Source organism: Gasterosteus aculeatus, chromosome 7 (genome assembly GCF_964276395.1).
Source record: "Gasterosteus aculeatus chromosome 7, fGasAcu3.hap1.1, whole genome shotgun sequence".
Taxonomy (NCBI): Eukaryota; Metazoa; Chordata; class Actinopteri; order Perciformes; family Gasterosteidae; genus Gasterosteus; species Gasterosteus aculeatus.
Genome location: NC_135694.1, coordinates 12261277 through 12288469, shown reverse-complemented (window position 1 = coordinate 12288469; position 27193 = coordinate 12261277). Strand labels below are relative to the sequence as shown.

The following is a 27193-nucleotide window of genomic DNA, read 5'->3' as shown; positions in this document are numbered from 1 at the left end:
CCACTAGGGGGCAGTGCTACTTCAGGTATGTGTTCTGATCCCGAGCACTGAGCCAACGAGGAGAGAGGACACAAGGATCTGGATCGCCCAACTACGTTCAACCAGTGAAACTCGCTACAAACTTAGCCTGTAAAAGGAGAAGATAACCGAGTGAGTAAAAGGTTTCTTACCTCAGGAGGACTTCATTGTTATGACAGAGGTAATGTAGTAAAACTGCAAATATTTGTAAGACGACACTCTGTTAGAACCGAGAAAATATTGCTAAGTCAAAAACATAAAATCAATGTTAATGAATGAAACAAAAGTACTCAACATGCAGTGACCAGTTCTAGTTTAATGTGTATTATACTATATTGTTATTACTGATACATTAACACAGAAGCTCATTTTATTAAATGTCTCTGGTAGAGGTTTGTTCAGGTGTATATTTAGGATCTAAAAAGATGTTGAACTTTTGCTAAAATTAAATTTGCTAGAAGCTATTTACAAATTAAAACATTAACTACATTGAGATGCTATCTACGATTTAAAAAATCTCTTTATATATGAGTAGGTATTCATTTTGGATGTTTGGATGTTTTTTTAAAGAATTTAGTGACGATCATTTATTTGGCAATATAAAATGCAAGTTTTATATATACAAATAGAAAATGCCCACCAATCGTGGTGTTGGTGCTCATACGCTAAATAACACCATATTACTCACTGTCCTTACTTGTCATAAACCTACATCTCCTGTTAAGTGAAAGTGTCACAGTTTTGTTCTTGATGTGTACGCCGTTTTGCCTCAGCAGGACTTAATAACACATTTTTATGCCGGACTTTGATTTGGATTAGTTTGAGTATTTTAGTCGGTTAAGCTTAACGTTCATTCTTCCTTCCCGTAGTTCATTTTTGTATATGCAATTGAAGCGGCTTATAAAGGGAAACATCCCGCACTTCAAGTCCAATTGTGAGAGACACACTTTTGGAAATTCTCTCTGAAAATCTTTTGCCAGAAGGAAAGCTAAAGAGGGTTACCTCTGGCAAAACACTTGTCACCAAATCTGTGAATGACTTCAGTCAGCTTTATTTAGACGGCTTGTAGACGGAATAGGAATGCTGAGTTGACTGACCAATTATGGAGTTCTGGCTTTCCTTTATTCATATTTAAATGGACTGTACTTTTAGTCTTCCGACCACTCAAAGCGTTTTAACACTACATGACATCATTCACCCGTTCACACATGACAGGAGCTACCTTACACAGTGCCACCTGCCCATCAGTAAATAACATTCACACACTGTAGCTACAGGAGCAATGTCGGGGTTAAGTGTCTTGCCACCAACCCCCTGATTGGAGGACGTCTGTGGTCCCCTCTCACCCACCGTCTTGTCAAAGGTTATTATTCTATAAGTCATGTTGTTAAATTGTTGCATTTACTTTGGAAATGTCCACTAACTTCACCGTAGGACTTTGCCTGCATGAGAAATGACCCTCTCAAAGATGGGAAGTCCCCATCCCCATCGCACTCTGAGAATCAGGTTGCATGAATTTGTTTTACAGTTATTCATGTGGAGGAAGTGCACAATTTACCGTTGTCAACGTGAATAATTATTGAGTTCCCTTTTTCACAATTTCAATATTTTATTTTTGCAAACTGCTGATATATTTCTAATGGGTTGTATTTAGTAAACAAACAGGGTTGATATGTATTGCCATGAGCTTTGTATCTTTGAGACTTGTGTTATATGGTCGGATATTAAATGGAAATTGCGGCTAAGACAGTCATGAAATTGATCAAAATAGTGCTAGTGCGATACTAAGCCACAGTCATGTGAGACAAAGTGAAGTCTTTTGATTTCATACATCAAAATGATGAGACAACAACTCAAACCTATACTAAAACTGTCAGTGAATGTTGTTATTTTCTGTATGGAACAAACCAGTTGACAAAACAGAAATGGTAATATTCAGCCAAACTTAACAGTAGAACATAAATCGGTTCAACATTGATTACAGAGGCTCAGGCTTATCACCTACAACACACGACCTACGAACCAGCAAAGACATCAGACTAATCCGCTATAATCGCACACTTTCAATAATAATTGTAAAACTGACTTGAGTGTTAAAGACAACATTGTGAAACCCTCGGAGATAATTTTGATGTAGTCAGATTACAGATGGGAAAATGTTTGGACTATGCCCCTTTTTTGGCTGACTAAAGTAACGTATATTTAATTTCACTTCATAGTTTTAGATAAACAAGTAATTACTGATTCTAATTTTCTTGTCTTGTTTTTCAATTTAAATATATATATAATCTGAGCCATTATACCCCAACATTTCCTCCACTTGTTTCCCTCAGTAAAGACCTGCATACTTAAATAGGCTCATGCAAAAACTCCCCCAGTGACCATATGAAACCTGTATTTCCGTACATTCCCAACTTCCTGCTATGAATAAGTTAGTTCTAGCACCAACATTGCTTTCTTTCCTCTTAGATCATGTGTGTCATGTGTGCAGACGTAAATGTAAAAATGTGTCCATTAGTTAAACAACGTTATGATCTCAAAAAGTGTGTGTGGCGTTTTACACACTTAGTTATGCACGTGCGTTTATAGTTCATACTTTAAATAGGTAATGTCTTAAACCAAGGCCAGTGAAGAAGTTAATTGTGACATGCCGGAGATTGTCGACATTATCCGAAGATGACGATTAGCGCACGAGCGAAGGGGGGCAGTGAGAGTGTGTGTGTGTGTGTGTGTGTGTGTGTGTGTGTGTGTGTGTGTGTGAGCGTGTGTGTGAGTGTGTTGAACTGAGCGGAGGTGAAGAAGAGGAGGATGAAGCTGGGAGCGGAGGATGGGAGGAAGAGTGGAGTAAGAGACAGGCTAGCCGTGTGTGAATGAGTGAGTGAGTGAGGAAGAGGAGAGGAAGGTCGTCGGAGGGACCGAAAACAAAGACTTGAACATTTTGGGGATAACCTCCGGAACATTACCAACGGAAACTTTCAACTTTTACCCGCCACATCTCGGCTTGTTGTGTCCGGAGCCGGCTTTGTTTCGCGGCGGGGGTATCTGCGATAAATGAAGGAATAAAATAGATCCCCATCGACCTTTTTCTACCCAGTCGGGGAATACCCCGGGACTACTTTTGATAAAGGTTAAAAGAGAATGGCGGCCAACATGTACCGAGTGGGAGGTAAGGAATGTTATACATTTTTAAGACACCCCCCTCCAACAACGTGATTGTTCGTTTCGACAGCAAGGTGGCTAGCTAGCCTCTAGCTGTCTGAGCGGTTAGCCGCTAACTAACGCTAGCGCCCGCCTAGTGTCTGTGCGTGGGTCCGGTCTTGCATGGACGAACGTCAAATCTATTAAAAACCTCAAACAATGTAGTTAATGTGGCTTAATTAATGAGCAAATGTAAATCCTTCTAACCTTGTGACCTAACGTTAGTTTATACCCGGTTCAATCCAGCAGGATGTGCGTTAACGTTCGGCACCGATATAATACACAGCGGTGTTTGATTTTTTGGAAAATATCAACTTTAAAAAAAGATTGGCGTGATATCCCGACTAGTGTCCACCAGAATACATTACCCGACGGCGGGCAGCTTCTAGGCAGCATGAACCGATTGTGAAAGTTGGTGTTTAATTTGAAATAAACGCGTCCTGGTTGATACTTGAGTTTGCGGAATTGTATTTATTTCTGTAAGTAAGCAAATCGTCCGTCATATCGCGTATTTTGGATCATACGTCTTTGGTTTTACAAACGGTAACGTCTCGAGAGCGAACACGATGCTAGCTAGCATAAACTGCTAAGTCAATGTTAGCTTTTGAGAAGTCAGCGTCCAGCCGACGTCGGGGGAAGCTAGCTAAAGCCTCCTAGCTTTGTCCGTGAGTGGGTTAATTTCATTATTGCCTCCGCCATATCAATTCGTATGCAAAGTATAGCGGTAGCCGTGCTAGCTAACTTTAAATGCTACATGCCATTAGCTTAGCGCGCTGTACTGTATGAGGTTGCATTTGAGTGAATGCTTGGCTCCTGAAATGCGAAGATAACGTTAAGCGATACGTTTATTGAGAGTAACTTCTTTGTCTGATGGCACCAATCGGTAGCCACAGTGAATCACCGGGCAAGTTAGGCTAACTTAAGGTTATCTGCTAATGACTTGCTACCGGCGGAACAATGTCTGTGCCGCTGAGGCTGCCTGTGCCATTATGCACCGCTACTTCGCCGCTGGTTGTAAACCGTAGCTTCTCATCAAAATGAAAGTAGGCTATAAAACGTTATATAATGTTTCACAGCGTCCCGTGTAGTGTTTATTGCATTATTTCGGTTTCAACCCTACTCGCTTTTTAAATATCGTGACCCCAAATGTCACAATTTAGTGGAGAGAAACAAACCATCGGTACAAACTAGTTTGGAGCGATATTAATAGCCTCCACTATTTCCGCCTCGATCCTTCGACGTGGACTTGAGTGTATTTTGATGTGTAGCCTAGTCTTTCCAGTGCTTGTTACGACCTCTTTGTACCATTTTGGTACAAATTTTGTACCATTTTGTGGCGACCGAAATGGTTGAAGTGCTGGTACGATCACATAAGTGTGTCCGGGCTGTTTTGTTCATATTGATATAAAGCTACTTGATTCTCTAAATATGGTGGCACCGTGTCTGGACCCTCAGCGGATGGAAAGCGCATCTCTTGCCCCCTTGTATTTGCAGACTAGACTGGGTTTATCATGGACTTTAAGTATCAGGGGAAGTTAGTTATTTAGACTTTTTCTTCCTCCTTCCACACATTGTTATCTAAGCATTTAAATCAGTCAGAATTAGTTCATATTAATGAATCCAGGGGATTTCCAGGTGTTGCAGCTGACTGGTACCGACAGTTCTGTATATTACAAGTCCTCTTGAAGCACGCTGTGCTCGACCCGTATGTAAGATCGTTATCTTCCTCAGATATCAGTCAAAGGGCTTTCTCCTCTTCATTCACCCTCAAGCACCCAGCGTACTGCGCCACTCCAGCCCAATATGTCCACAACAAACACTCAGGGCTGCCTTTTTTGGATAATTTCCCCAACATTGTAAAAAAAAACATAAACCACCAGCTCGTCCCTTACGTCAGTGGTTCCCAACCACCGGGCCGTCGCCGGGCCACAGGCCACTTGGTACCGGAGAGATTTTTTAAATTTGACTTTTTTTCCCCTGAAAAATATTTTGTTTTGAAATATGACCGTATTCACTGCTAATTGCATGCACTGGTCCCTCTTGACACATTTCTCAACACGTCACCCAAGCGTTTTTTGGCTGCGCAGCCACTACTCCATAAAAGTGACTCCTAGCATTCATCATCTTTAGAGTTAGAATCAGTGATGCCAGGCACACAAGAGTGTAGATCCCCTTTTTGTGCATTAGTGGGTGTTATGTAATTTGGTGCCGTTGTCTTCCTGCTGCAAACAAGGAGGTGATGCTTTTCTGGTCAGGCTCCTCATCAGTGTGCTAAGTAGAGCAATAAATCCTCTCCTGTCTGAATTCTTCCTTCTCCATCTCTGGCAGTGATGATGCATCAGAAACCCACTGGTATCCTCCCGAGGCTCTGTGTCCCTGCTTGTGGGAGGACCAGATGGAGCTTGACATGAAGCCACACGACTGTGCAGAACTGCATCAAGCACTGCAGGAGGCACTGTGTTTGGTAGTTGTATGATAAATGGATGTTAGTCTTGATCCATATTTTAAAGACCGACATCTCTCAGTTGAAGCTGTTAGCAACTGTGAACAGTCTGCATCTTGAGCCCCTATTTATCATTAAATCTGAACATACAAAAACAATAATTATCCAGTGAGTCCAAAAAACACCTTTAAATTACAACCAATAACAGTTTGTAATAAGTAGGTTTTTTCCGGCACGCGGCATAATATATTGTTCACTGCAGTGGTCGGAGCTACTTGTATTGAAATGGAGTCATGGTTATAGCTTTATAACAACAATTAAAAACCCACAAATTAGCTCTTTAACAGGGTAAAACAGCACAGCAAAGTTTGACCAAACAAATTGTTACACTAGTAAAGGCACAAATATAAAATTACAACTGCATGCTTTGTACAGCTCAACCGTTGTCGCAACAAGGAGCCGTGAACAGCTGATCAGGTGGCTGGCAGCTTTTTCGGAATTGATAAATTAATGGGTTTACCCGAGAAAAAAAATACTGTGATACTGCCAGAATCGTACAAAATACCGGGATATGGATTTGTGGCCATACTCCCCAGCCATATGTTAAAAAACAGTTAAAAGGAACGCAGTTAGCAACTTGATGTCCTGTAAGCGGGAGTCTTATAGCGTTAAGCGATACGTTTATTGAGAGTAACTTCTTTGTCTGATGGCACCAATCGGTAGCCACAGTGAATCACCGGGCAAGTTAGGCTAACTTAAGGTTATCTGCTAATGACTTGCTACCGGCGGAACAATGTCTGTGCCGTTGAGGCTGCCTGTGCCATTATGCACAGCGGGAGTCAGCTTTCGCAAGGTAGAACCACCTTGCGTATGTCCGCTTTGTGTTTTGTTCTTAAAACCTGCAGAAAAGTGTCATGGGCGTAGATCACTAATTGACCTGTTTCCAATGTAGATCAGTCCTTTCAACGGTTAATTATTAACATCCCCACTTTTCTTTTATGCCATCTCTCTTAGCCCTAGTTAAATTCCTTGTTCGTCCATCTTGCTGAACAATTTTTAGAGAACAGTTTACCCAACGATTTGCAAACGAGAAAGGCGGAGCTAGTGTTCACTAAACATGAATTCAAGTGACACTTGTATGGGCTCTACTTAGGTTTTTGCAGAGGAAGGGCTTGTCTGTGGCTTTTGGACAGACCGCTCGAGTCAGCAGGAAGAAGTGGAGTGAGTCAGCTTTTTGTGCCGATGTCATGTGATCAGAGCTGCTGCTGTTCAAAATCCAATACCCACATGTGAAAGGGATGCTGCTAACAGGTTCCTCACTCAGTGGATTGTCTGTGTGGCGACCCAGGCTGCCCAACCCATTCTGTCCTCTGCCCAGCAGGTTTACCTCAGTGGTGTGATAACTGGCTTCACTGGGTGTTTGATAACATTTCAGTTTAGCGGGATATGCCTTGTTGCCACACCAACCGCCTTCCAGGTGTTCTCTCTCCTTTTGCCATGTCTCTTATACACCTGCATTGTAAAGTGCAGGGACCTTCTACTAACAGAGCTACTCTATTCTGAGTTTCACTTTCCCTTCTGTCTGAATTACGTGGTCGTTGCTGTGATATTAGGACTACAGACCGTCATGCTGCTCTTTGCTAGCCTGGTCTTTCTGACCTTACTGATGCTTCTCTGAGAAGTCCACAAGGTTCCTTACGTGACCAGATTCACCTCACTCACACCTGAACTTGAACTAGCTGCTGGATTGGATCCAGCTAGGATTGTATGTGGCAATGTTCATATAGGACTTTTGTGTGATTTCTGTTTTTAATGCACATTGCACTTGATCTCCCCCTCTCTCGTAAGAACTGCGTGGTTGAAGTGTAGGCTGGGTCAGTGTTGTGTGTGTGTGTGTGTGTGTGTGAGGGGTTACTTGTGGTGACCAGAATGGGCTGTGGATTCAATGGAGGAGGATGAGGCCAGCACACATTCATACATACATACAGCGGTAAATTAATAAAACCCAATAAAGACCAAACACTTGTTTTTCAAAGCTGTTAAACTGGAAAAACCAGATTGACTAGTTTGCAGGTAGGATTTTGCTTATTCTTTGCAACACGTGAACACTGGCCAAGTGAAATCCAGTACCATTAACACTATACCGTAATCCCAGTTTAACCGAACCCCTTAATGACTAATTCAATTTATAAATAATAACGCTGTGGGATTCCGTTCGTCTGATCACATGCAGGAAGAAAGGCAGAAAACAGTGACTTATTGGAACCTTATTTTTATCAGTAGCCCGTTGACACTACTGCTGAGTTACATCAGCTTGTGACCCTCACTTTTTTTATTTTATTTTTACTGACCTGTAGTACGGGTGTTATGTTTCTCATTGAAGTAGAGAGTACCTTCATTCTTTGCTGGACCGAAAGGTAAATTCACACTGATTATTTAACCAAAAGCTTTTTCCCCGGATCGATGAGATCAGGGACATTATCAACCCTTAAGTTCAAGGTCATATCTGTGTGTGCACGTGTGAGAGAGTGTGATAAAGATGAAGAATGAAATCAACATGGCTCTATCTGAATCTGACCTATTTTTGGTTTGTAGTCTGTCCGCCTGGTGCTCTCTGTCTGCTGGTGTGAGCGCCACATGCGTATATGTGCATTAGCGTGCACGTGTTGTAGCGGAACTGTGGTGGGCAAAGGACTTTTTTTTTAAATGCCAGACTTTTTAGGCGCTGCCCCCCCCCCCTCTTGATGGTAGGGGAAACACTGACTGCCCTGCCCAGTAAGCATCAGCACACCGCACTAAACTCACATCTCAACCTACACTAGTCTCATGTCGTGTTTAGAACGAGGTTTACAAAGGGGCTGAAAATTTACTGTAAATTTTCGTAAATCTTACAGAAACTTTCCATGGAAAGTTAATCTATTTATTTTTTTTTTTTTACAAAAGCATATGACAAGGAACTTTAAAGGTAAGTCTCAATTTGTGGCTCTTGATGCAGCCACCTCAGAGACAATGGTTGGCTCATCAATCAGAGAACATAACGTATCAACACCGTAGTCCTGTGCCACCAACAGTATCACCACCATCCTCTTTGAGTGCCCTTCTGGTTAACAGTGCAATTCACATAGAGCTGGTCCGCAGTCTGGACGGACCACTTTCCACCAGTCCACTCACTGAGCTGACAGGATCCAGTTCACCTAACAGCTTCTCAGTCTTGTACGGACAGGCCTGCAATTAGAATGGTGTGTGTCACTTAAACGCGTTCCGATCCATAAGATTGCCTAAACTCTGCTCTGTTGTGCCAGTCTAGCCTACGGCTGGGCGCTATGGCCTATCGCGGTATTTTGTATGATTCAGGGTATTGATTTTCCCGAACACATTCATTCATTCATTCATTCATTGACGCGAAAACCAAGTTAGCTTGTTAGCGTGTTTGCAAAAAATAATTTTCTCCAACAAAATCTCCAAACCCCGGCACAGCTCCTGTCTTGGGGACAAGTTGGGTTGTGTGTGGTGCATCTCTGGTCTGCATCACTGTTTCCCGTTTTTTAATATATCGACAGTTTCTCCTCATTGTGATAGTGGGCCAGCTGTACCCAGCAGCATTGTTTGTCGTGGGGTTTTACCCTGTTAAAGAGCGTTAGTTGTAACGTAATGACTCAATTCCAAGAAGGTCAAGTTAGTAGAGCTGTGCCCGGGTGTAAACAAAACATTTTGCTGCCTGCCGAATAGCGTCAAAAGTTGTTACACCAATGCACCGGTATGTGTGGAAAAATTGCGGTCGGGCAAATGGTTCGGCGGACGGGGGGTAGTTTGTAGTCTGTCCCCTTGTACTCGCTGTGAGCACCACGTACTTACGCGTCGGGCGGAACTGCCCACGCGGGGAAGAAAAACAAAAACGTTCTGCATACACACACATACATAACATCAATAGACTAAACAACATTTTGAAATTCATTAATTGCAGTTTGACTGAAGCAGCAGACTGAATCAACGAGTAATCACTTCAGAAAGTGTGTATTTTAAACACTGTTTTAATTATATATATTTTTAACCCCAAACTACACAGACCGGGTGCAACATATTGAACTAGCGACTCTTCCTGCTGTCCTCGTGCTCTTTGCTCTCAACTCTCCATCATTTGACTGCTGTGTTTGTTAGCCATGACATTTCCCAACCACTGTCTTTTAGGGACACGGGGGTGGTCCTCTGCAGACTGTGTGCCACGGAGGGTAGATGTTGAGCTGGAAGTAGCCTAGCAGCTAGCTTAGCCCAGCAGCTAGCTTAGCCTAGCAGTGTGTTAAGTGGTCCGTTTGCCACTCACCCCCCTTCTGTTTGACACATGGAAGAATACCTCTGCACAGTTCTCTGCTGTACGGTGCACCTCAGTTTGTTTTACCTCCAATGCCAATACCTCCATCTTCAGCTACTGTCTCTGTCTCTCCTGACTGCAGTGAGCAGCGGTTTCATTTCCGGGGGTCAACGTACACCGGGAGTAAACAAATTTGCGTTAACTATAAATATTGCATAAACCACTCCCACAATAATCAATTGGCGCGTTCATTTTGACATGTATACCACCCTGGTACAGCCACAGAGCTGTGTTGTTGTCTGTCCAGAAGAGACCTGAACCATCAGCGGACAAATACACAAAGAGTGTTTCTTTTATTTGTTTGAATATTACTTGTGAACATGAATCTAATCGTTTTCTGTTTCTTTCAGATTATGTTTACTTTGAGAACTCCTCGAGCAACCCGTACCTGATCCGTAGAATAGAAGAGCTCAACAAGGTTGGTTGTTTCTCTATATTTCCATTTTATCACTCTCTCTATCATCTCACAGCTCCATAACTGAATGGAGCTTTTGCTATAATTATATTATGTTAATAAGTGAAGTTAATTGGGCCATTATCAAAGGGTAATTCTAAATCCAAACAGGGCACATCAGCAAGCAGCTGTCACACATAGGTAGAAGTGGGGTGGGGTAACCCGAGCCGGACTCAATGCGTCTCTCTGTCTCGCTCCCAGCAAGATGCCCTCTCAGATACGGAACTTTGTCACCGATTGATAATAACATGAATCAGTACTCCATATTACCACACAATTGGATCGATACCAGAGCCTGTAAAATACCTGGTAGTGTTGGCCTATTATACTCTGATCAGGCTGTGTGTCGTCTTTTAGCTCGTATTGCAGAGTTTAGACACCGAACCTTCTGATTAAGCGGACGGTCTGTTCATTCTTTTTTAACGACACCTCAGGGATCATTCCAGTCATCATACTGTCCACACAATAACCCATACACACTGTATCCCTGGTCCATCCTGGATTCTGCTCATGCTGTGCGGTGGTTACTGTAATCACAGCACACCGGTATAGGAGCTTTGTATAACAACAGCATCAACAGCAGCATATGACACAGGCTTGTTTCCCAGTCAAAGGATTAAGCTCATTTATGTAACACTCTTACATTGAAGGGCTTTTGCTGAGCAGCAGTAGGACGGCATGGTCCTGTGTGCTAATGGCTGCTGAGCACAATGAATGATGGTCAGAGTGTTCAGCTCTGCAGCTCCTGGCTGGAACATGTTGGATCGCGCGGTGTGTTTGTGCGGATGCTTTCTTTGCTCCTATGATCAAGGTCAATCCAGGGTAAAAGCAAGTACCTGAAGTGGTGCTACAGGAGGCGGACATATCATAATCTTCAAGATGATACCAACACACATCTTCAAATCCGCCATAGCATGAACTGTGAAGGAATTGCCCTGATTGAAAGGGAACATTTTTGACGTTGCCCTTCAGAGAACAGAGCAGAGGGGCAACACGCACGCATCTACTGGCTGGACTCGCATGTGTGAAGAAAGTGCTGTCGCACAGGCAGAAGAGAGCAGACACTCTTATAGCAGGCTAAAGTCAGATGGATAACCACCAGCTGGTCATTCACCACGGTCTCCATCAAGTTCACCATTCACCTGCTGGGATGATTTTCTTGTTTCTCCTCCTTTTGAAAAAAGAAACAGATTGTTTAATCATTCATGATGTAAAAAACAAAAGGATCTTAGACATAACAAACTGCCCGTAGTCCTGAATAAATTATAAAGAATTACACAATTAGCATTCAGCTCAGTACAAAAATATATCTTTCTTGAACTATACACACAGCGATGGAATGAGTGCTTTCAATGACACTAGGAAGTCCGTCATAGTGTTGCTACCACCCTCCCCTCTTTCCCCACTGTAGCTATGGTTTGCTTGTATGGCGTTATATTTGTGCCACAATCCTGAGCGTGTAATTTTAAGTTTTGAGCACAGAGAACTATATTTTAGCAAAGAAAAACATTCCGTGCGCGCAGTTTACTCGGGTGCCCTCTCCACAAACTGATTTTCTGCGCGCAGGCAGCCGTTGCTGCGCTCTCTCCACCTCTTCACTCTGCGCTCGCTCGACTTGCAGCAGCGTTGAGGCGGCTTGTGATTGGAGACCAAAAGCCAATCACAATTGACCTTCTTTAATTCTCTGATTAGTTGGTTTTGTGGCACAAATGTAACGCTGATGCAAGTCGAGTGAGCGCGTGAGTGAAACGTCGAGCGAGCGCAGAGGTGGAGAGAGCGCCGCAACGGCTGCCTGCGCGCAGAAAACCAGTTTGTGGAGAGGGCACCCGAGTAAACTGCGCGCACGGAATGTTTTTCTTTGCTAAAATATAGTTCTCTGTGCTCAAAACTTAAAATTACGCGCTCAGGATTGTGGCACAAATATAACGCCATATGCTTGTAGAGTATCTGTGTCTCCTTAACAAGGCTGCGCCTAATGTTTTATCTCGTTAGCAAAGTGTGCTAAAGTTGTGGTTCTCAACATAGTAGGGGTGCAAAAAAGTGTCAATCCACTTTGTGATTTGCTTTAACTTTTCTGGGTCGGGCAGAAGAACAACAAGTTAAATGCTTCATACGCTAGCTTTTAAACGATCATATTCAGCTGCTGAAGCTCACCAAAAGTCCCCTAGTATTTGCACTAGCTAGAACGTAAACAAAACAGCCTGGTGTTAGAGAATAAACATTTTAGCTCTAGATATGACGTGCACCTGTGCTTACAATCAAAGAGTTTTCTGTCCGCTTTACTGATAAGCCAAGAATTACACTGTTGAATGAAATGTAAATGTTGCGTAGCCCTGGTTCGTACCTGTGACTAATGACTCCTCAACGAGCCGCTCTAACTGAGGTACCTATACCGGGGCTTTGTAACAAGCCAGCTTGTAACTGCTGACTCTCCACTTCCAGACCGCCAATGGGAACGTGGAGGCGAAGGTGGTGTGTCTGTTCAGGAGGCGGGACATCTCAGGAAACCTCAACACCCTTGCTGACAGCAACGCAAGTGAGTACGAAACCCAAAGCTCCCCTCGGCTCCCTCCTTGTGTCCTCCTGTGTGTCAGCAGGTGCCATGTTGCTCGCTGTCTTTAATCAACCTCTTCTACATTGTGTTCCACATTAAAAAGTCCCAACGCACGTCTCCAGCCTTTATGCTGTAAACTGGACCACTGCCTGCGTCTGCTGTTAAAGGAAGAACATCAGTGTTGCGTTAGGCTCCAGCTTGTTCATTATATATATATGTACTAAATCGTAGTTATAATTTTGTTAGTAAATGAATATGCATTGGAATGGGGCTATTTTAAAGTAATTGGGGCTACTGATAGATCTTGAATTCAAATTCTTTAATTGATGTTCATCGACTCTCTGAGAACAGTTAGACTCAAACTGTCAGCCTTCAAACATGAGGTGACAAATCGCTTAACCGCTCTGGTCCAGTTTAGTCCTGATGACGTTACTACACACTAGCTCACTGGGGCTGTATTCAGAGGCTGTCCAGCTGTTTTGTCTGTTGCCATCATGTCCTACAGCGTACGGTGCAGCTAGTTCTTTATACATCCATGATCCCATTTGAATTCTATTATGGTTTAATTTATCATAATGTATCAATAATTGAGGCTTATAATTTCAATAGTTTTCAATCATTAGCTAGTCATTTATCTGCAGCGTTCCTTTCAATGTGTTGAGCATATTTAATCAATAATTCGATTTTTATATTAAATATAAAAAATATGTTATTTCAGTAGTACCTTCTCAGCATGTGCGGCCCCCCTATCCAGCCTATGAGCCCCTCTCTGTTTGTGTGTGATCAGGGCCAAGGAGGTGGTGGGGTGGAGGTGTTGCTAATGGCATGCAGGCTACTGAAGCCTGATCACACTCACTCATTACCCCCCGACACCAACAGCAGCTCCCCCTCCTTGCTCCCGGGCCGCAGTGCTCCAGACAAAGACATCTGCACACACACACAAACACACACACACACACACCTCAAAAGGATGCAATAATGCTCTGTTTTTTTATTATGCTCTGCAACGCTAAGAGATGTAGGGTTTGTTCACTGGTTATGTGGACAAGTGTGAGAGAATACAAAGATAGTCATGTCCCCTTTTTCCAGGTTTTTATCATTCAAGAGGCCACGCCGTCTACCTCACAAACATGGCTTTGCCTTAATGGATTTTTATAGGCGATGTGTGGGGAAGCAAATTGAACTTCATTGACACATTTGTTTCTGTTTTTACCCCCCTTGATTACAAACCTGTATAAAACACATACACCGATAATGCTGCTTATGTGTACCAAATGAAAAAATACGAGTGATGATACTGAATCTTTCAAAATGATGACTTGAGCTAAACAGAGACATGTGTTGCAGCACATCGCCGTCCATCTCGGAGAACTTGAATGGTCTGGCTGAATCTTACCTGCATACGTAATGGACACGGGCAGAGTTTTCATATCAAGGTTTACGTTTTAAATTGGGTTCAACAACAAGAAAGCGACCCCTGGGAAACACTTTCTTGTCACACCATTTTTTGTTGTTTCACTTGACAGTCTTACTATTTTCATTTTTAACAGCGCTCATGTCACTGGTCCACAGTGGGCGGGGAAAAGGTGCGGCTGTGACTATTTGACGGGTTTATTTCCGCAGTTTCCTATTTTAACATTAAGCTCTGTGGATTTGAGCACTTTTCACTCAATGACATGGTACATTGGTGTTTAAGCTACAAAAGATATGTGGCCAAATGTGTCTCCAGGGGTTTGAAGAATCCGCTTCTAATATTTCTTGGGGACTGAGTTGCAATGTTCACCACTACACTGCCCGACCTCGCCTGGGTCGTTATCTAAATGTTCACTTTTCCTCATCCACACTAACGAGCAACATCTGTACTGTCAGGTTAATTCATTCTGGTGACTGTTAAAAAAAAAAAAAAATCTTTGATTTAGCTGTTTAGCATAACATGCCGCTGTTGTTGTGCATGCATAGTCCATGTGATGTGTGTCACGGTCTCATTGAGCATGCTCAGTGTGGCTTTGGGCTCTTCCTGTTACAGTGATGAAGAAGTGCACCAGCTTCTTCTCTCTGCCGCTGCTCATTTGTACCAAACCAAGCTTTCTCTGCCTCACTCTTCTCAGTTCCTGCTACCCTCTTCCTCCTTATTTGAAACACACGCACACATTAAGTCTTCTCATGACAAAAGGCCCTTGATCTGTCCCCGAGGGCCACAGCACGCAATGGGTTAATCCTGACTTGCCTTTTGTCTTTGTAGGAGTAAAGAGTGTGCGTGTGTGTCCCTGTGTGTGCTGTGTGCAGGGAGTTGGGGATACATGTTGGGGGGGATGGGCGCCTCAGGTTTGGTACACAGGGTTTCCTACTTTGTCTGGCAGGGACTAGCTGGACAGGAGGAGGAGGGGGGGGGGGGTTGAGAGGTTAACAGAAAAGGGGTGTGGCTTAAGGTACCGTCCCTCTTCCTCGCTATCTCTCGCTCTCGCTCTCTCTCTCTCTCTCTCTCTCCCCCACCCCCACCCCCTTGCCCTCACTGACAGGGTTTCCTGTGGCTGAGTGCAGGGGCGGAGTCCACGGAGATGGAGCGATTTAGTCCCTCCCCTCCAGCTTGAAACAAACTACTCACCCGCCTGAAATTAGGAATGCGCAATCTAGTGGCCACACACAAACACACACACACACAGCTGCAATGGCGTCATTTTTACTATCTTTTTTGCTGGAAACATGTATGTCTTATGCATTTGGTCTTGTAAACAGTTACATTGTTTTAACATGAAGTCATTTTAATCACAGTCTCTGTAAGCCCTGAGCACATTATAGTGAATGGAAAATAACAAGTAGTTTAAATTCTTTTGTCTTAAAGAAGTCTTATTTGAAAAATTGCACCATTTGACCAAACAACTTCATAATTGGCTTAACAGGATGAACTTAAAATTAATTGATGAATTGAAGCAAATGCAATGAAGGCAGTAAGACATTAACCCGGAGAACAAAAACCTTAAAGGTCATTACATTACAAGGGCTTGAGCTGAGGTATAAGGTCTAACAGAAGACTGCACTCCTCTCAAACGTAACCTTCTTATTCATGTGAAGACTAACAAGGGCCACACACACTTGTCATTGTGCTGACAGGCAGGCTCCCAATAAACAATAATTCTTTTCGACCAGTCTAACTTGCAGATGAGTACACACACCGCTAGATAAAATATAATCATCTCCAAGAGACGTAGAAAAGAGCACAACAGAAGAACCGGACAGACTGGGAAACACCCAAATTTCTATCAAAAATCAGCATTGCAGACCTCACGCTGGTGACCACTGTGTGATCTGCTGCTCCGGGGCTAATGACAAAGGCGAATGGTGTGTGTGCATGCTTTCGTTTTTAACTTTCTGTCATAGACAAATTGCCAAAACAAAGGTGTTCTTTTACTTTCAGTTTTTGAAATCCTGAAGGGAAAAATGGCACTTTTTTCCTAGTGGTCCATACATGAATGTTTCACATTCACATTCAAATCAGCACCTTCCGCTGTGGCAGGTAAAAATGTCAAGTCACACGGGACCATGGCAGACTCTATTAATGAAAAGCCAGGGATTCATACTACATGACGTATTCCATATTTCTAAGTTTATTCTACAAAGGTGTCACAAGTGGAAGACAAAAACACGGTTTCCCATAGAAACGTTCAGTGACCTGTGATTGTCTGCTGATGGGGGGAAAACCACAGTGTCATAACCTCCTTCAGTATCCTGCAGGACGGCAGAAAACCGAGCTGACCGCCATGTGTTTGTGTTGCAGGAGAATTTGAGGAGGAGTCCAAGCAGCCCACTCCGTCTGAACCACAGAAACACCAGCTCAAACACAGAGAACTCTTCCTGTCTCGACAGTTTGAATCGTTACCTGCTACTCACATACGGTACGTGTCTGAATCCAGCTGCTTTTATTTCCTATTTAAAGACTTCCTGTTCTACTGTTGATGAATGTATCGATCTATAGTGACGGGGGGGCACACGTTCGCATTTTAGATATCCAAAAATAGGGGACTCGGCCACCTCCTCATCCTGACTCCACCAGCAACAGATGTGAATGTGATAAGAGAGACAAACAGACCATATCTTCCTTCTGCAGCACATTCCGATTACTTTTTGGATGTTGATCCCCTGAAGTCCCAGTGGTATTTGTTCTTAAGAGAAGCTAGGATGGGAGCCACATGCACATTTCACACTAATGGTTTGTTAGTACACACATACTTTTTGCTGGCTGTAACGTTATTGCATGTCTTCAAGCCTTTGTTTTTCCTGTTGATACTGTAGAGCAGGGGTATTAAACTATAATGTAAAGATGTCTGTTAGATAAAGTTTCCAGAAGCAAAGGTCAAGAAGATCATAATGTAACTATTGTGTGTACTATTGTGATTTAAATAGGGGTAAAGAGTTTTATCAACATCTGCATTGAACTAATACACAACTAACGCAAAGCAAATTAAGTCAGTACAATTCACAACTGAACATATATGTATGACTGCAAATAATATTCTTACAGCCCTACTTTTATGTAGTTATTGAATTTGAAAATAAATTTAAAAAAATGTGAAAATTGTACATGTTCAAATGAAAGGCTTCAATCAGAAAAAACAAAATAAAGGAAAGATTAGCTTGAATTTCCCCTTCTGTTTCATATTTGGACACATTCACATGTGAGACAGTCGTCTCAGCAAATTATAAATAAGAAATCCAAACACATTTTAATAATTGGTTTTAACAGTTTTGTAGACCGTATATATCCCACTTTTTTGCTCAGTGGGAGAATTGAGCTCTAGCTTGTCGAACCAGGATTTAAAAAATGGCTGTGAATGCAGTCAGGGCCATTCTCACACTGACGCGGAAGTGCTTATTGTGCCTCATAATGGCGTTTCAATGGTTTCTAAGCATAGGAGACACTGGTTTACTGCTCCCAGCAGGGATGTATGAACAGAAATGAGTCTGTCCATTCTGGATTAAATGCTCTACTTTCAGTCTACTTTTCTCTTTGCAGAGCTCTATTTGTTGCTTTTTTCTCTCACCCGTCCTTTTCTCTTGTTTTCTCAGTCTCACTCGTTCACAGTTTGTGCTTCTTTTTTTTTTTTTTTTTCTTCCTACAGTCTTTTTATATGTAATTTGCCACATCTCTGCACTGTTGAGACAATCTCATCCTGCCTGGAATACAAAGACTCGATTGGTTGAGTGATATCACCTGGGATGGTTTGAACTCTATTGTTCTGTGCTTTAAGTCACTACTGTAAAGACTACCAAAGCAGCGCCGGTTGAAAAGTGCCCGTTGAGGTTCAAATCAAAACCAGCTTTAGGTCCAGGTCCGGATGGGACGGCTTCTGGATCCGGTCCGCCAGTTAGGGACCCCTGCCGTAGACAATCTTTGTCTTCGACATTCTGGTCAATTAATGCTCTATTCTGCCTCCCCAGGGGGAAATGTAACGTCACTCTCCTCAATGAAACCGACGTCTTGTCCGGCTACCTGGAGAAAGAAGTGAGACAACATCGGTTTTATTTTTCTCAATGTGTTGGTGCATCCTGCATGCAGCTGTAATTATTGTATGCGTGTTTGGTCCAGGACTGCTTCTTCTACTCGTTGGTCTTCGACCCCGTCCAGAAGACCTTACTGGCTGACCAGGGAGAGATCCGGGTGGGCTCAAAGTACCAGGCAGAGATCCCTGACAAGCTAGCTGAGGGTGAGCAGCTCATTTTGAGTTAGACACACCAGGCAAATGCTACACTGTTTTATATATTAAAAAACAAACAAAAAAATGTTCCCCGCCCTAAGTTAAACCCAGTTGTTCTCGTTTCAGGGGAGTCGGACAACCGGATCCAGGAGAAGCTGGAGACCAAAGTGTGGGACCCCAACAACCAGCTCAAAGACCCACAGATAGACCAGTTCCTGGTGGTGGCAAGGTAACTCTCTCCCATCTGTCACTCCGTTGCATCATCATCACTTAACCCTGTTGCCATGAAAACGTCTGACATCCCCAGGCAAGCTTTTCTAGAGGAAATGTGTGAACTGGCAACAACTTTGATAATCTCTTGTGGAAATATATTTTATGGTTGGTTGATATAAGACGTGCACTCTAGTTTGGAGGGTTTTGTTTAAATGAAGGGTGTAGACACATTTTTGTATGAATGGGTGAATGATGTCATGTAGTGTTAAAGCGCTTTGAGTGGTCAGAAGACTAGAAAAGCGCAATGTAATTACCATTTACCATTTTCATAAGGTTTGATCACAAATGTACATTCAGGTGATGATACTACGCTAGTGGTTGGGGGAGGGGCACAGTTTGATAAAGGAAATCTACTGCCAGTTTGGTTTTGGAGGGAATCCTCCTGCTGCCCATTAAATGGTCCAAACGCACCATCTAGTGTTCATGCATAAACATTCAGCTCCCCACACACACCCTCTCATAAAATGTCTTATTTCAGGGCTGTGGGAACCTTTGCTCGGGCCCTTGACTGCAGCAGCTCCATCCGACAGCCCAGCCTCCACATGAGTGCAGCTGCAGCCTCCAGAGACATCACACTGGTGAGATGTCTGTTTATTTTTGTGTAGGGCTGTGTGGTATGGCCAAAAATCCATATCACGGTATTTGATATTGCAATGCTTTGCAATGAATCGCTTTCTGATCTAACTTAGGTTGGATTTTCCAAAACCAAAAACCCTCTGAACAGACACAGCGACTCTCTTGGGCTCAAGTTGTGTTGACGTGCATCTCTGGTCTCTCATTGTTCCTCTTGTATCGCTCTTTTCCATGTTTTCCGTGTTGTGAGCAGTACCCAGCATGCCGTTTGGCGGGGTAACTTTTATGAATGTACTTAGTAAATTATTAGTGTTACAAATTGTTTATGTGTCACAAGCTGCTGTGGTGTTTTACCCTGTTACAGAAAGTTCATTGTTATAAAGTTATAACCATGACTCTCACGCTCCTCGATGACGTGTAAAAATAAATTCTGCCGACTGCCGAAGAGCAACGTCAGTTTTCATGGCGTAACAACCGTATGAACGGTACGTGAGAAATTCATATCGTACGGAAATCTTATACCGGTATACCGCCCAGCCCTAGTTGTGTGTTTTTCCACACAACATTTTGTGTTTTCACACCATAATAATTAGGCCTCAATACTTGAATATTTTTTTTAATTCCTTGTTTGGTGAAATTGGCATGCACATTTTGACGGCTGACGCCTTTTATCATTTGTTGTTAGTACAGAAGTACAGATTTGTGTATGTGTGTGTGTGTGTGTGTGTGTGTGTGTGTGTATATGTATATATACACACACACACACACACACACACACACACACACACACACACACACACACACACACACAATGCAGGGTTTGATTACCAACCAGCAGACTTCTCATGTTCCCCAGAATAACTGACCACATGTGATCATGTGACCTTGTGTATCCACATTGACTTCAGCTTTGACTGTAAATGCGTTTTCTGCAATAATAATTTCCTGGAAAATAGCTCCTTGGGATTGCTTATCCCTTATGTTCCGAGCCAGCTGCCAATCTGTCAGTGTTAAGAACAATGTTCTTCTAATTCTAATATGTCTAATATATCATGCTGATGAAGCTTTACCTTTCTCCTGCCCTTAGTTCCACGCTATGGACACGTTGCAGAAGAACAGCTATGACCTGGCCAAAGCCATGTCCACGCTGGTTCCCCAGGGTGGCCCGGTGCTCTGCCGCGATGAAATGGAGGAGTGGAGCGCCTCGGAGGCCATGCTGTTTGAGGAGGCTCTGGAGAAATACGGCAAGGACTTCAACGACATCCGTCAAGACTTTGTAAGCTTCTTCTATTCTGTGGAAGCATGAAGAGTGATGTGATTTCATATCACAGTATTTTTGCGGTTTAACTGTACATCACAGTATTTCTTTTTGAGTAAACCATAAATTTATTGATGCCAAGAAGGACCTCCGGCCAATTGCCAGCGCAGCCCTAGTTTGATGTGGAATTATAATTTAGATCCTGGGTTCAAAATGTATAGTGGTTACTTGCAGAAGGCCACACAATTCAACTGATCAAAAAAATATATATATTTTAGTATTATTTTATTCAAATGCTCAATGGCACCTGGGACAGACTAATTATCTTTGGCCCACAGGATAATATCTAATTACCATTAGTCTACCGGGGGGGCGCACAGTGTGAAAGGACTGTCTCCTATGATTTTCCTGGTCTGGCCCACTTGAGAAGTGGGCAGTATGTGCCCCCTAACTAAAATTAGTTGTACACCCCTAAATAGAGCTTATTAAAGCTTAAATGCATGTGACTCCATGCAACCTCCATCAACGTTAGCTGAAGCTCAGCAGGACTTTGCTAACAGCTAACGTTAGCTAGCTCTCTTCGTTGTTCAACTCAATCCGATCAGTTAGTGGTGCAGCAAAGTTGTTATGAACGGGGGTCCGTGGTGTCCTGGATGATAATAATTTCCATTAATGGTTTTTAGTTATAGAGCTGCTTAAGTTTCTGGAAAAATTGTTTCAGCCTTGAAATAAGTATCCATCCATCTGCAAACCGCTTATCCTGCACACAGGGTCTGTTTTAAATTCTTCCTCTCCTTCAGCTGCCTTGGAAGTCGCTTGCCAGTGTGGTCCAGTTCTACTACATGTGGAAGACCACTGACCGCTACATCCAACAGGTAGGTCTGCAGTGAGCCCCTCTAAGCACCGCCTCGGTTTGACTCCTCTTCTAATTGTTTTCTCTCTCCATTAGAAGCGGCTAAAGGCAGCAGAGGCGGACAGCAAGCTGAAGCAGGTGTACATCCCCACCTAGTAAGTGTCATTGTAAGTCGCTCCATAAAGTAGCCACCATTGGTATGAAGTACGGTCGGGATAACTCTCCTCTCCCTCTCCAGCACCAAACCCAACCCCAACCAGATCATGGCGCCAGGGAGCAAGCCTGGTATAAACGGGGCAGCAGGCTTCCAGAAAGGCCTCAGCTGTGAGAGTTGCCACAGTAAGTACGCACTGTGAAGGACCCACTTGATGATGGGGGGGTGGGACGGACTGACTCCAGATTTAGTTGATTTCTAGGAAAGCGATGATTAAAAAAATCTTCAGGACTCACATCAAAACAAAGGTTGTTAATTCTGGCGTGATCAGAAGGGATTAAGCTTCACCTTAATAGTTTCAGTCTAGGAGACGATAACTTTGTTGATCAGCACTCACCTCTCGTAACACCAACGCTCCTCCCACCCAACCAGCGGCCCAGTCTCCTCAGTGGTACGCCTGGGGCCCTCCCAACATGCAGTGCAGACTCTGCGCTTCCTGCTGGATCTACTGGAAGAAGTACGGAGGCCTGAAGACGCCCACGCAGCTAGAGGGCGCTGCAAGAGCTGGCTCTGTAAGTCTCTCTTCTCTCCAGCAGCACTGTCCCAACGTTAAGCTTGAGTTCTGTAAACATTCCATTCAAGAGTTGTCTTCTAAGAAGTTGTCTTCTAAGAATATGTCTTCGTCCTCCGTTCAGGAGTCAGGCCCCCGCGGCCACATGACCCGCCAGGAGGTCCAGGGCATGTCGCCGTTCACCCGCAACGAGGGTCGTGCCAAGCTGCTGGCCAAGAACCGCCAGACGTTCATCCTGCAGACCACGAAGCTGACCCGCATTGCCCGGCGGGTATGCGAGGACATCCTGCAGCCTCACCGTGCCGCGCGGCGGCCCTACGCCTCCATCAACGCCAATGCTGTCAAAGCGGAGTGTATGTTCAACACTCTTATTATTGCATGTTAATCACTCTTTAAGTCTTTATGTGAGTTCACCGTATGGAAGATGAATTCAAACCACGTTGTACTATGTTTGTGTTCAGGTATAATCAGGCTGCCCAAAGCCACAAAAACTCCTCTAAAGACTAAGCTGGTGCCTCGACCGTCTCTGGCCAACATAGTGAAGGATTTAGGTAAGGACCGCAACGTCTCTCAGCATGTACCTTCTACGTTTTGATTGGTTGTTGAGTGTTGTTGCGTCTCTGCAGCCATCTCAGCGCCTCTGAAATTGAAGGCGTCTAGAGGACCCCCGACACCCATCAACCGGAATCAGGCCAGCCAGCCGCGTGTAGGCCAAAGCCTGCTGGGAAAGAGGGGCTTCGACAGCGTTAGTCACACACACACACACACACACACACACACACCCCCTCGCCCCTCATGCGCGTTGCGTTCTTTGAATGGCATAACCCATCCTCCAATTTTCTTAACTTTTTGGTTCCAGGTAAATAATGTTGTACAATGTGGCCCAGACAGCCAATCAAATTAGGTGGGCTTTACTGCTTTTCTGACGAATCTTTGCTTGGAGGCATGTAGATGTGTAAGAAACGGACAAAGGCTGATGAAAGTTAATATTAGCAGTTTGCACTAAATCTGTCATTCCCTGATGACCGGCACGGGGCTGTCTGTTCACCCATGGTAAGCAGAGAACCCGGCTGATTCACTCACCCGGTCTGTCATTGGTCCACAGGCTACTGGCATGCCCTACCCGGCTAATGGGAGGCCGTACACTTCAGGTATGAGGACCACCTCTCAGTCGGTGATCAAGCGGCAGAAGGTCAGCCAGGGAGAGGCACCCAACCCTGTGGTGTTTGTGGCTACAAAGGACACCAGGTACTTCTTCTTCTTCTTCTTCTTCTTCTACATCGCTCAAATGCTTCTGTAGGACAGCAAAGAAAGGAGGGATCTTTTTTCAACCACAATTATGGCCTGGTTTTGTGTCTATCTCCGGGCTGTGAGCTGCTGATAGAAACATGATAGTGACGGACAGACAGACGGACGGACGGACGAAGTAAACTCATTATGTCCTGGTGTTCTCTGTAAACCAGGGCTCTGAGGAAACATCTGACGCAGTCAGAGATGCGCCGGGCAGCAAGGAAACCGCACCTCCTGGTCCGGATCAAACTTCCACCGCCCCCCCGCTCACTGGCCATGCCCCTGCTCCCCTCCAGCACCAGTGAGCCCATCGTCCTGGAGGACTAAAGGGTGGAGGAACATGGGGGGGGTCTTTTACCGGGACATGGGATTTTGGAGGGGGGTGGGGGGGGTCTGTGCTCAGGTCCTGACTTAACAGGCAGCACAGTACGCCATACCAGTAGTCTTTTATTTCCCTATTTTCTTTAGTCTTCTGTTACTTCCCAAATGTTGATGTGACACACAGATATACATGCACACATTTAATGACTGTACAATTCCATCACGCACAAACACACACACACCGATACTCACACATCACTATGGGCGTTGTAGTATTTTATACCAGATCCTGAATCATTTTTTGCTCCCCTCTTTTGATTTCACCTGTTTTTAAATGTGTAATTTAAATCGAAATACGTCTCATCCTAAAAACAACTGCGTTAAAGCACACTTTGTTTTTCTTCCCCCATGACGTCTCTAACTGTGTAAATATACGCACCGTTGAATGAAGCTTGCAGTATGTGAGGAGAGGGAGCTGGGGGCGGTCTAATTTGATAAGAAAATGTAATTCCAGCAGGGACTAATCTGACTGTCTTTTAATCCTAGCCTGTCCATGCTCGTATGTACTGGGGAAGTTCTTATGGAGACACGCTGAGGAGAGATGTTGAGCCGTCCTCAGCCCGTCTGAACACAGTGTTTGTTGTCTGTAACACTTTCAGGGGTTATTACACAGCTCCAGTCCTTCCCACCTCAGTGATGAAAGTACTGAGTGAGCACAAAATCAGCTGTGTGTGTGTGTGTGTGTGTGTGTGTGTGTGTGTGTGTGTGTGTGTGTGTGTGTGTGTGTGTGTGTGTGTGTGTGTGTGTGTGTGTGTGTGTGTGTGTGTGTGTGTGTGTGTCACACGTACAAAATCGCAAGTGCCATCTTGGTAGGAAACACGAGTACAGTCCGAATGAATGAATGACTGCTGATCTTCTTAATGACTTCATAAAATAATGCAGATCACAACTATTAAAGCTGACTGGGCCATCTTCCAATGGCTTTTTAATCAATTAAAACTCCAAAACCTATATACAAACCACTTTGATGATTCAGTCATCAAAGTGGTTGAAGTTACACATCATGTTAACTTAACGTCAATTAAAAAAAAAAAGGAACAACTACCTGTAGTTTTTGCTGAACTGACCATAACGCTTCCTTATCCTGACTTCGCTTCTCTCATTAGTTTTGTGCTCACTTAATATTTTCCCTATTGATTAACCCACTATACTGTCTCCACCATCTCCAGGCATTACGGTCTCCTTTTTAGAGCCGCTTTTATCCGGTTGGAGGAGAGCAGTCGGCTGCTGCTCTTTGCCTCAGTCCAATACATGTGAACATACTGCCGGGAATCAAAGGGCAGAGGGTCATCGCTTATACCCTGTAGGACGCATCATTGGTAGTTGGAGGAAAATCCAAGGTTACTGTGTTACTCGCCATGATAAGAGAACACGTGTGGCTTTAAAGGTACCATGTTCAAGTCTGCAGAGGTCTACAATGAAGCCACAATGTGCAAAAATAGAAAAAAGGACCCCTTTTAACTCTTGAATTAAAGCCTCAGTATTGCTCACACTGTTTGGTTGGTGGGAAACAGACAGTTATGTTACAAAAAACGTTTTTTTTTTAAAGGGCAATATGTAGATGTAGGGAAGACAATTGGGGCCAAAAATGAAGTTCTGGAATAACGTGGCAAGAAGAGTCTGATGTTAAAGCATGGCCTTGATCCTCTGGTAATGCCTGCCGATGCAGAGCAGAATGGGCAGGTGTGAGGGCGGTGAGCCGTCTTCAGCTTGTCTCCGTGTGCTTTTGTTTCCTTTGTCTATTTTGGGTTCCCCGTTTGTACTGTTATTAAAGGGTGAGTACTAAACGCAAGTTGTTAATTGGATAACTATAATTCCCGCGAATCCCTACAGCACCGAGGGCTTACGCTGGTTTTATAAGAAAGTTTGGTCCCAATGTGGGCTTTGTACTATTTCTCCAAAAAAGAAATTTGAAGTGTCGAGTTTGTAGCAAATACTAATCTGTGTAAAGACTAAAAGGAGAACTGGCATATTTTAAACTTTTTTACATCCAAAGTGTGTAATTCTGCTCCATTATTGTGGAGATGACTCAACCAGGCTACTGTACATGTGAAACATTGCTCTCCTTCATGGGGTGGGGGGGGGGGGGGGGTGTCATTTGAACCAGGGGCCACATTCAAAAGGAACAGGGTGATGATTTTTGTATGATGGGGACAAAACATGCTACAAACAAACTTTTTCTCAAGTGTTTTTTATTCCGACGTCTCTGTATCCTTTAATGTATCTTGATAAGAAAAGAAATAAAGATTTTTTTTTTCTTCGTGGTCAGTCATGGGCTCTGTTTATCTCTGTATTCACCTCATTGCTACTTTAGAGGAAACCGCTTGGCTATCAAACTACCAAACACTGTCTTTGTCTTATTTATTCCAAGATTAAGTATTTCCTAAAAGAAATTTACATTTTTGGACATTTTAATACTTTTAATTGCAATTTACTATTTTTTATTAGGCAAACTTAGATTGATACTGATATGAAAAGGGTAGTGTAGCTATTTTTCAGTTTGAGATATGTGAGTAAATGTTTTTGGCATTATAGGAACTCTGTGCGGGATTTATTGGCATCTGGTAGTGAAGCTGCAGATCAGAACCAGCTAATTATCTCCCCCTCGACACTCCTTTCACAAGGGTGTTGGAGGACTACGGTGGCCTTCATGGCTACCCCCCCCCCCCATATTTAAAGTGCACGTGTACTTTAACTTTTTAATATTCACAATTAAATTGTAAATTAAATTGAGGTTCTAGCTGCACTGCATGATAAGGCAATATTCTTGTGTGTCCCATTCAGTACCAATGAGTACTTGACTCAACATGATGTACACCACTTCAATGTGGCAAATACTGATGACCAGTTATCTGGAAATATTTATTGCCATAATATGTCAGACATACAAGGAATTTGAATTGGCGGTTGGTGTGTAACAGCAGACTGGATGATAAGACAACTGCACAAGGAATAAAATATAATACTATGGGTTAGTTTAAAAATAAAATAAGTTAATATTTAAAAATTCAAAATAAAGTGCACCAGCGGACAACAAAGTGACAAGTGAAAGTGACCGGTGGGATATCAGAGTCAGTCAGTGGGGGACCGGGCTCTGTTGATGAACCCGAC

The 27193-nt window shown here is 43.5% G+C and overlaps 1 protein-coding gene across 2 annotated transcripts; it reads left to right on the top strand.

The window, feature by feature from the left end:
• Positions 1–2703: 2703 nt before the first annotated feature.
• Positions 2704–26350, top strand: mta2 (metastasis associated 1 family, member 2). Of its 2 annotated transcripts, none has more exons than XM_078105760.1 (18): positions 2704–3184; positions 10379–10446; positions 12925–13018; positions 16812–16929; positions 18473–18536; positions 18621–18738; positions 18856–18958; positions 19481–19580; positions 20663–20851; positions 21634–21708; positions 21783–21841; positions 21925–22025; positions 22273–22412; positions 22536–22764; positions 22873–22962; positions 23038–23156; positions 23517–23659; positions 23884–26350. In XM_078105760.1, exons 1-18 carry the CDS (start codon positions 3157–3159, stop codon positions 24026–24028), a joined length of 1983 nt encoding a protein of 660 aa, XP_077961886.1. In that variant the 5' UTR covers positions 2704–3156; the 3' UTR covers positions 24029–26350. The 2 variants fall into 2 exon arrangements, with proteins under 2 accessions (XP_077961886.1, XP_040037347.2); XM_040181413.2 differs by having other exon boundaries at positions 23875–26350.
• Positions 26351–27193: the final 843 nt, after the last annotated feature.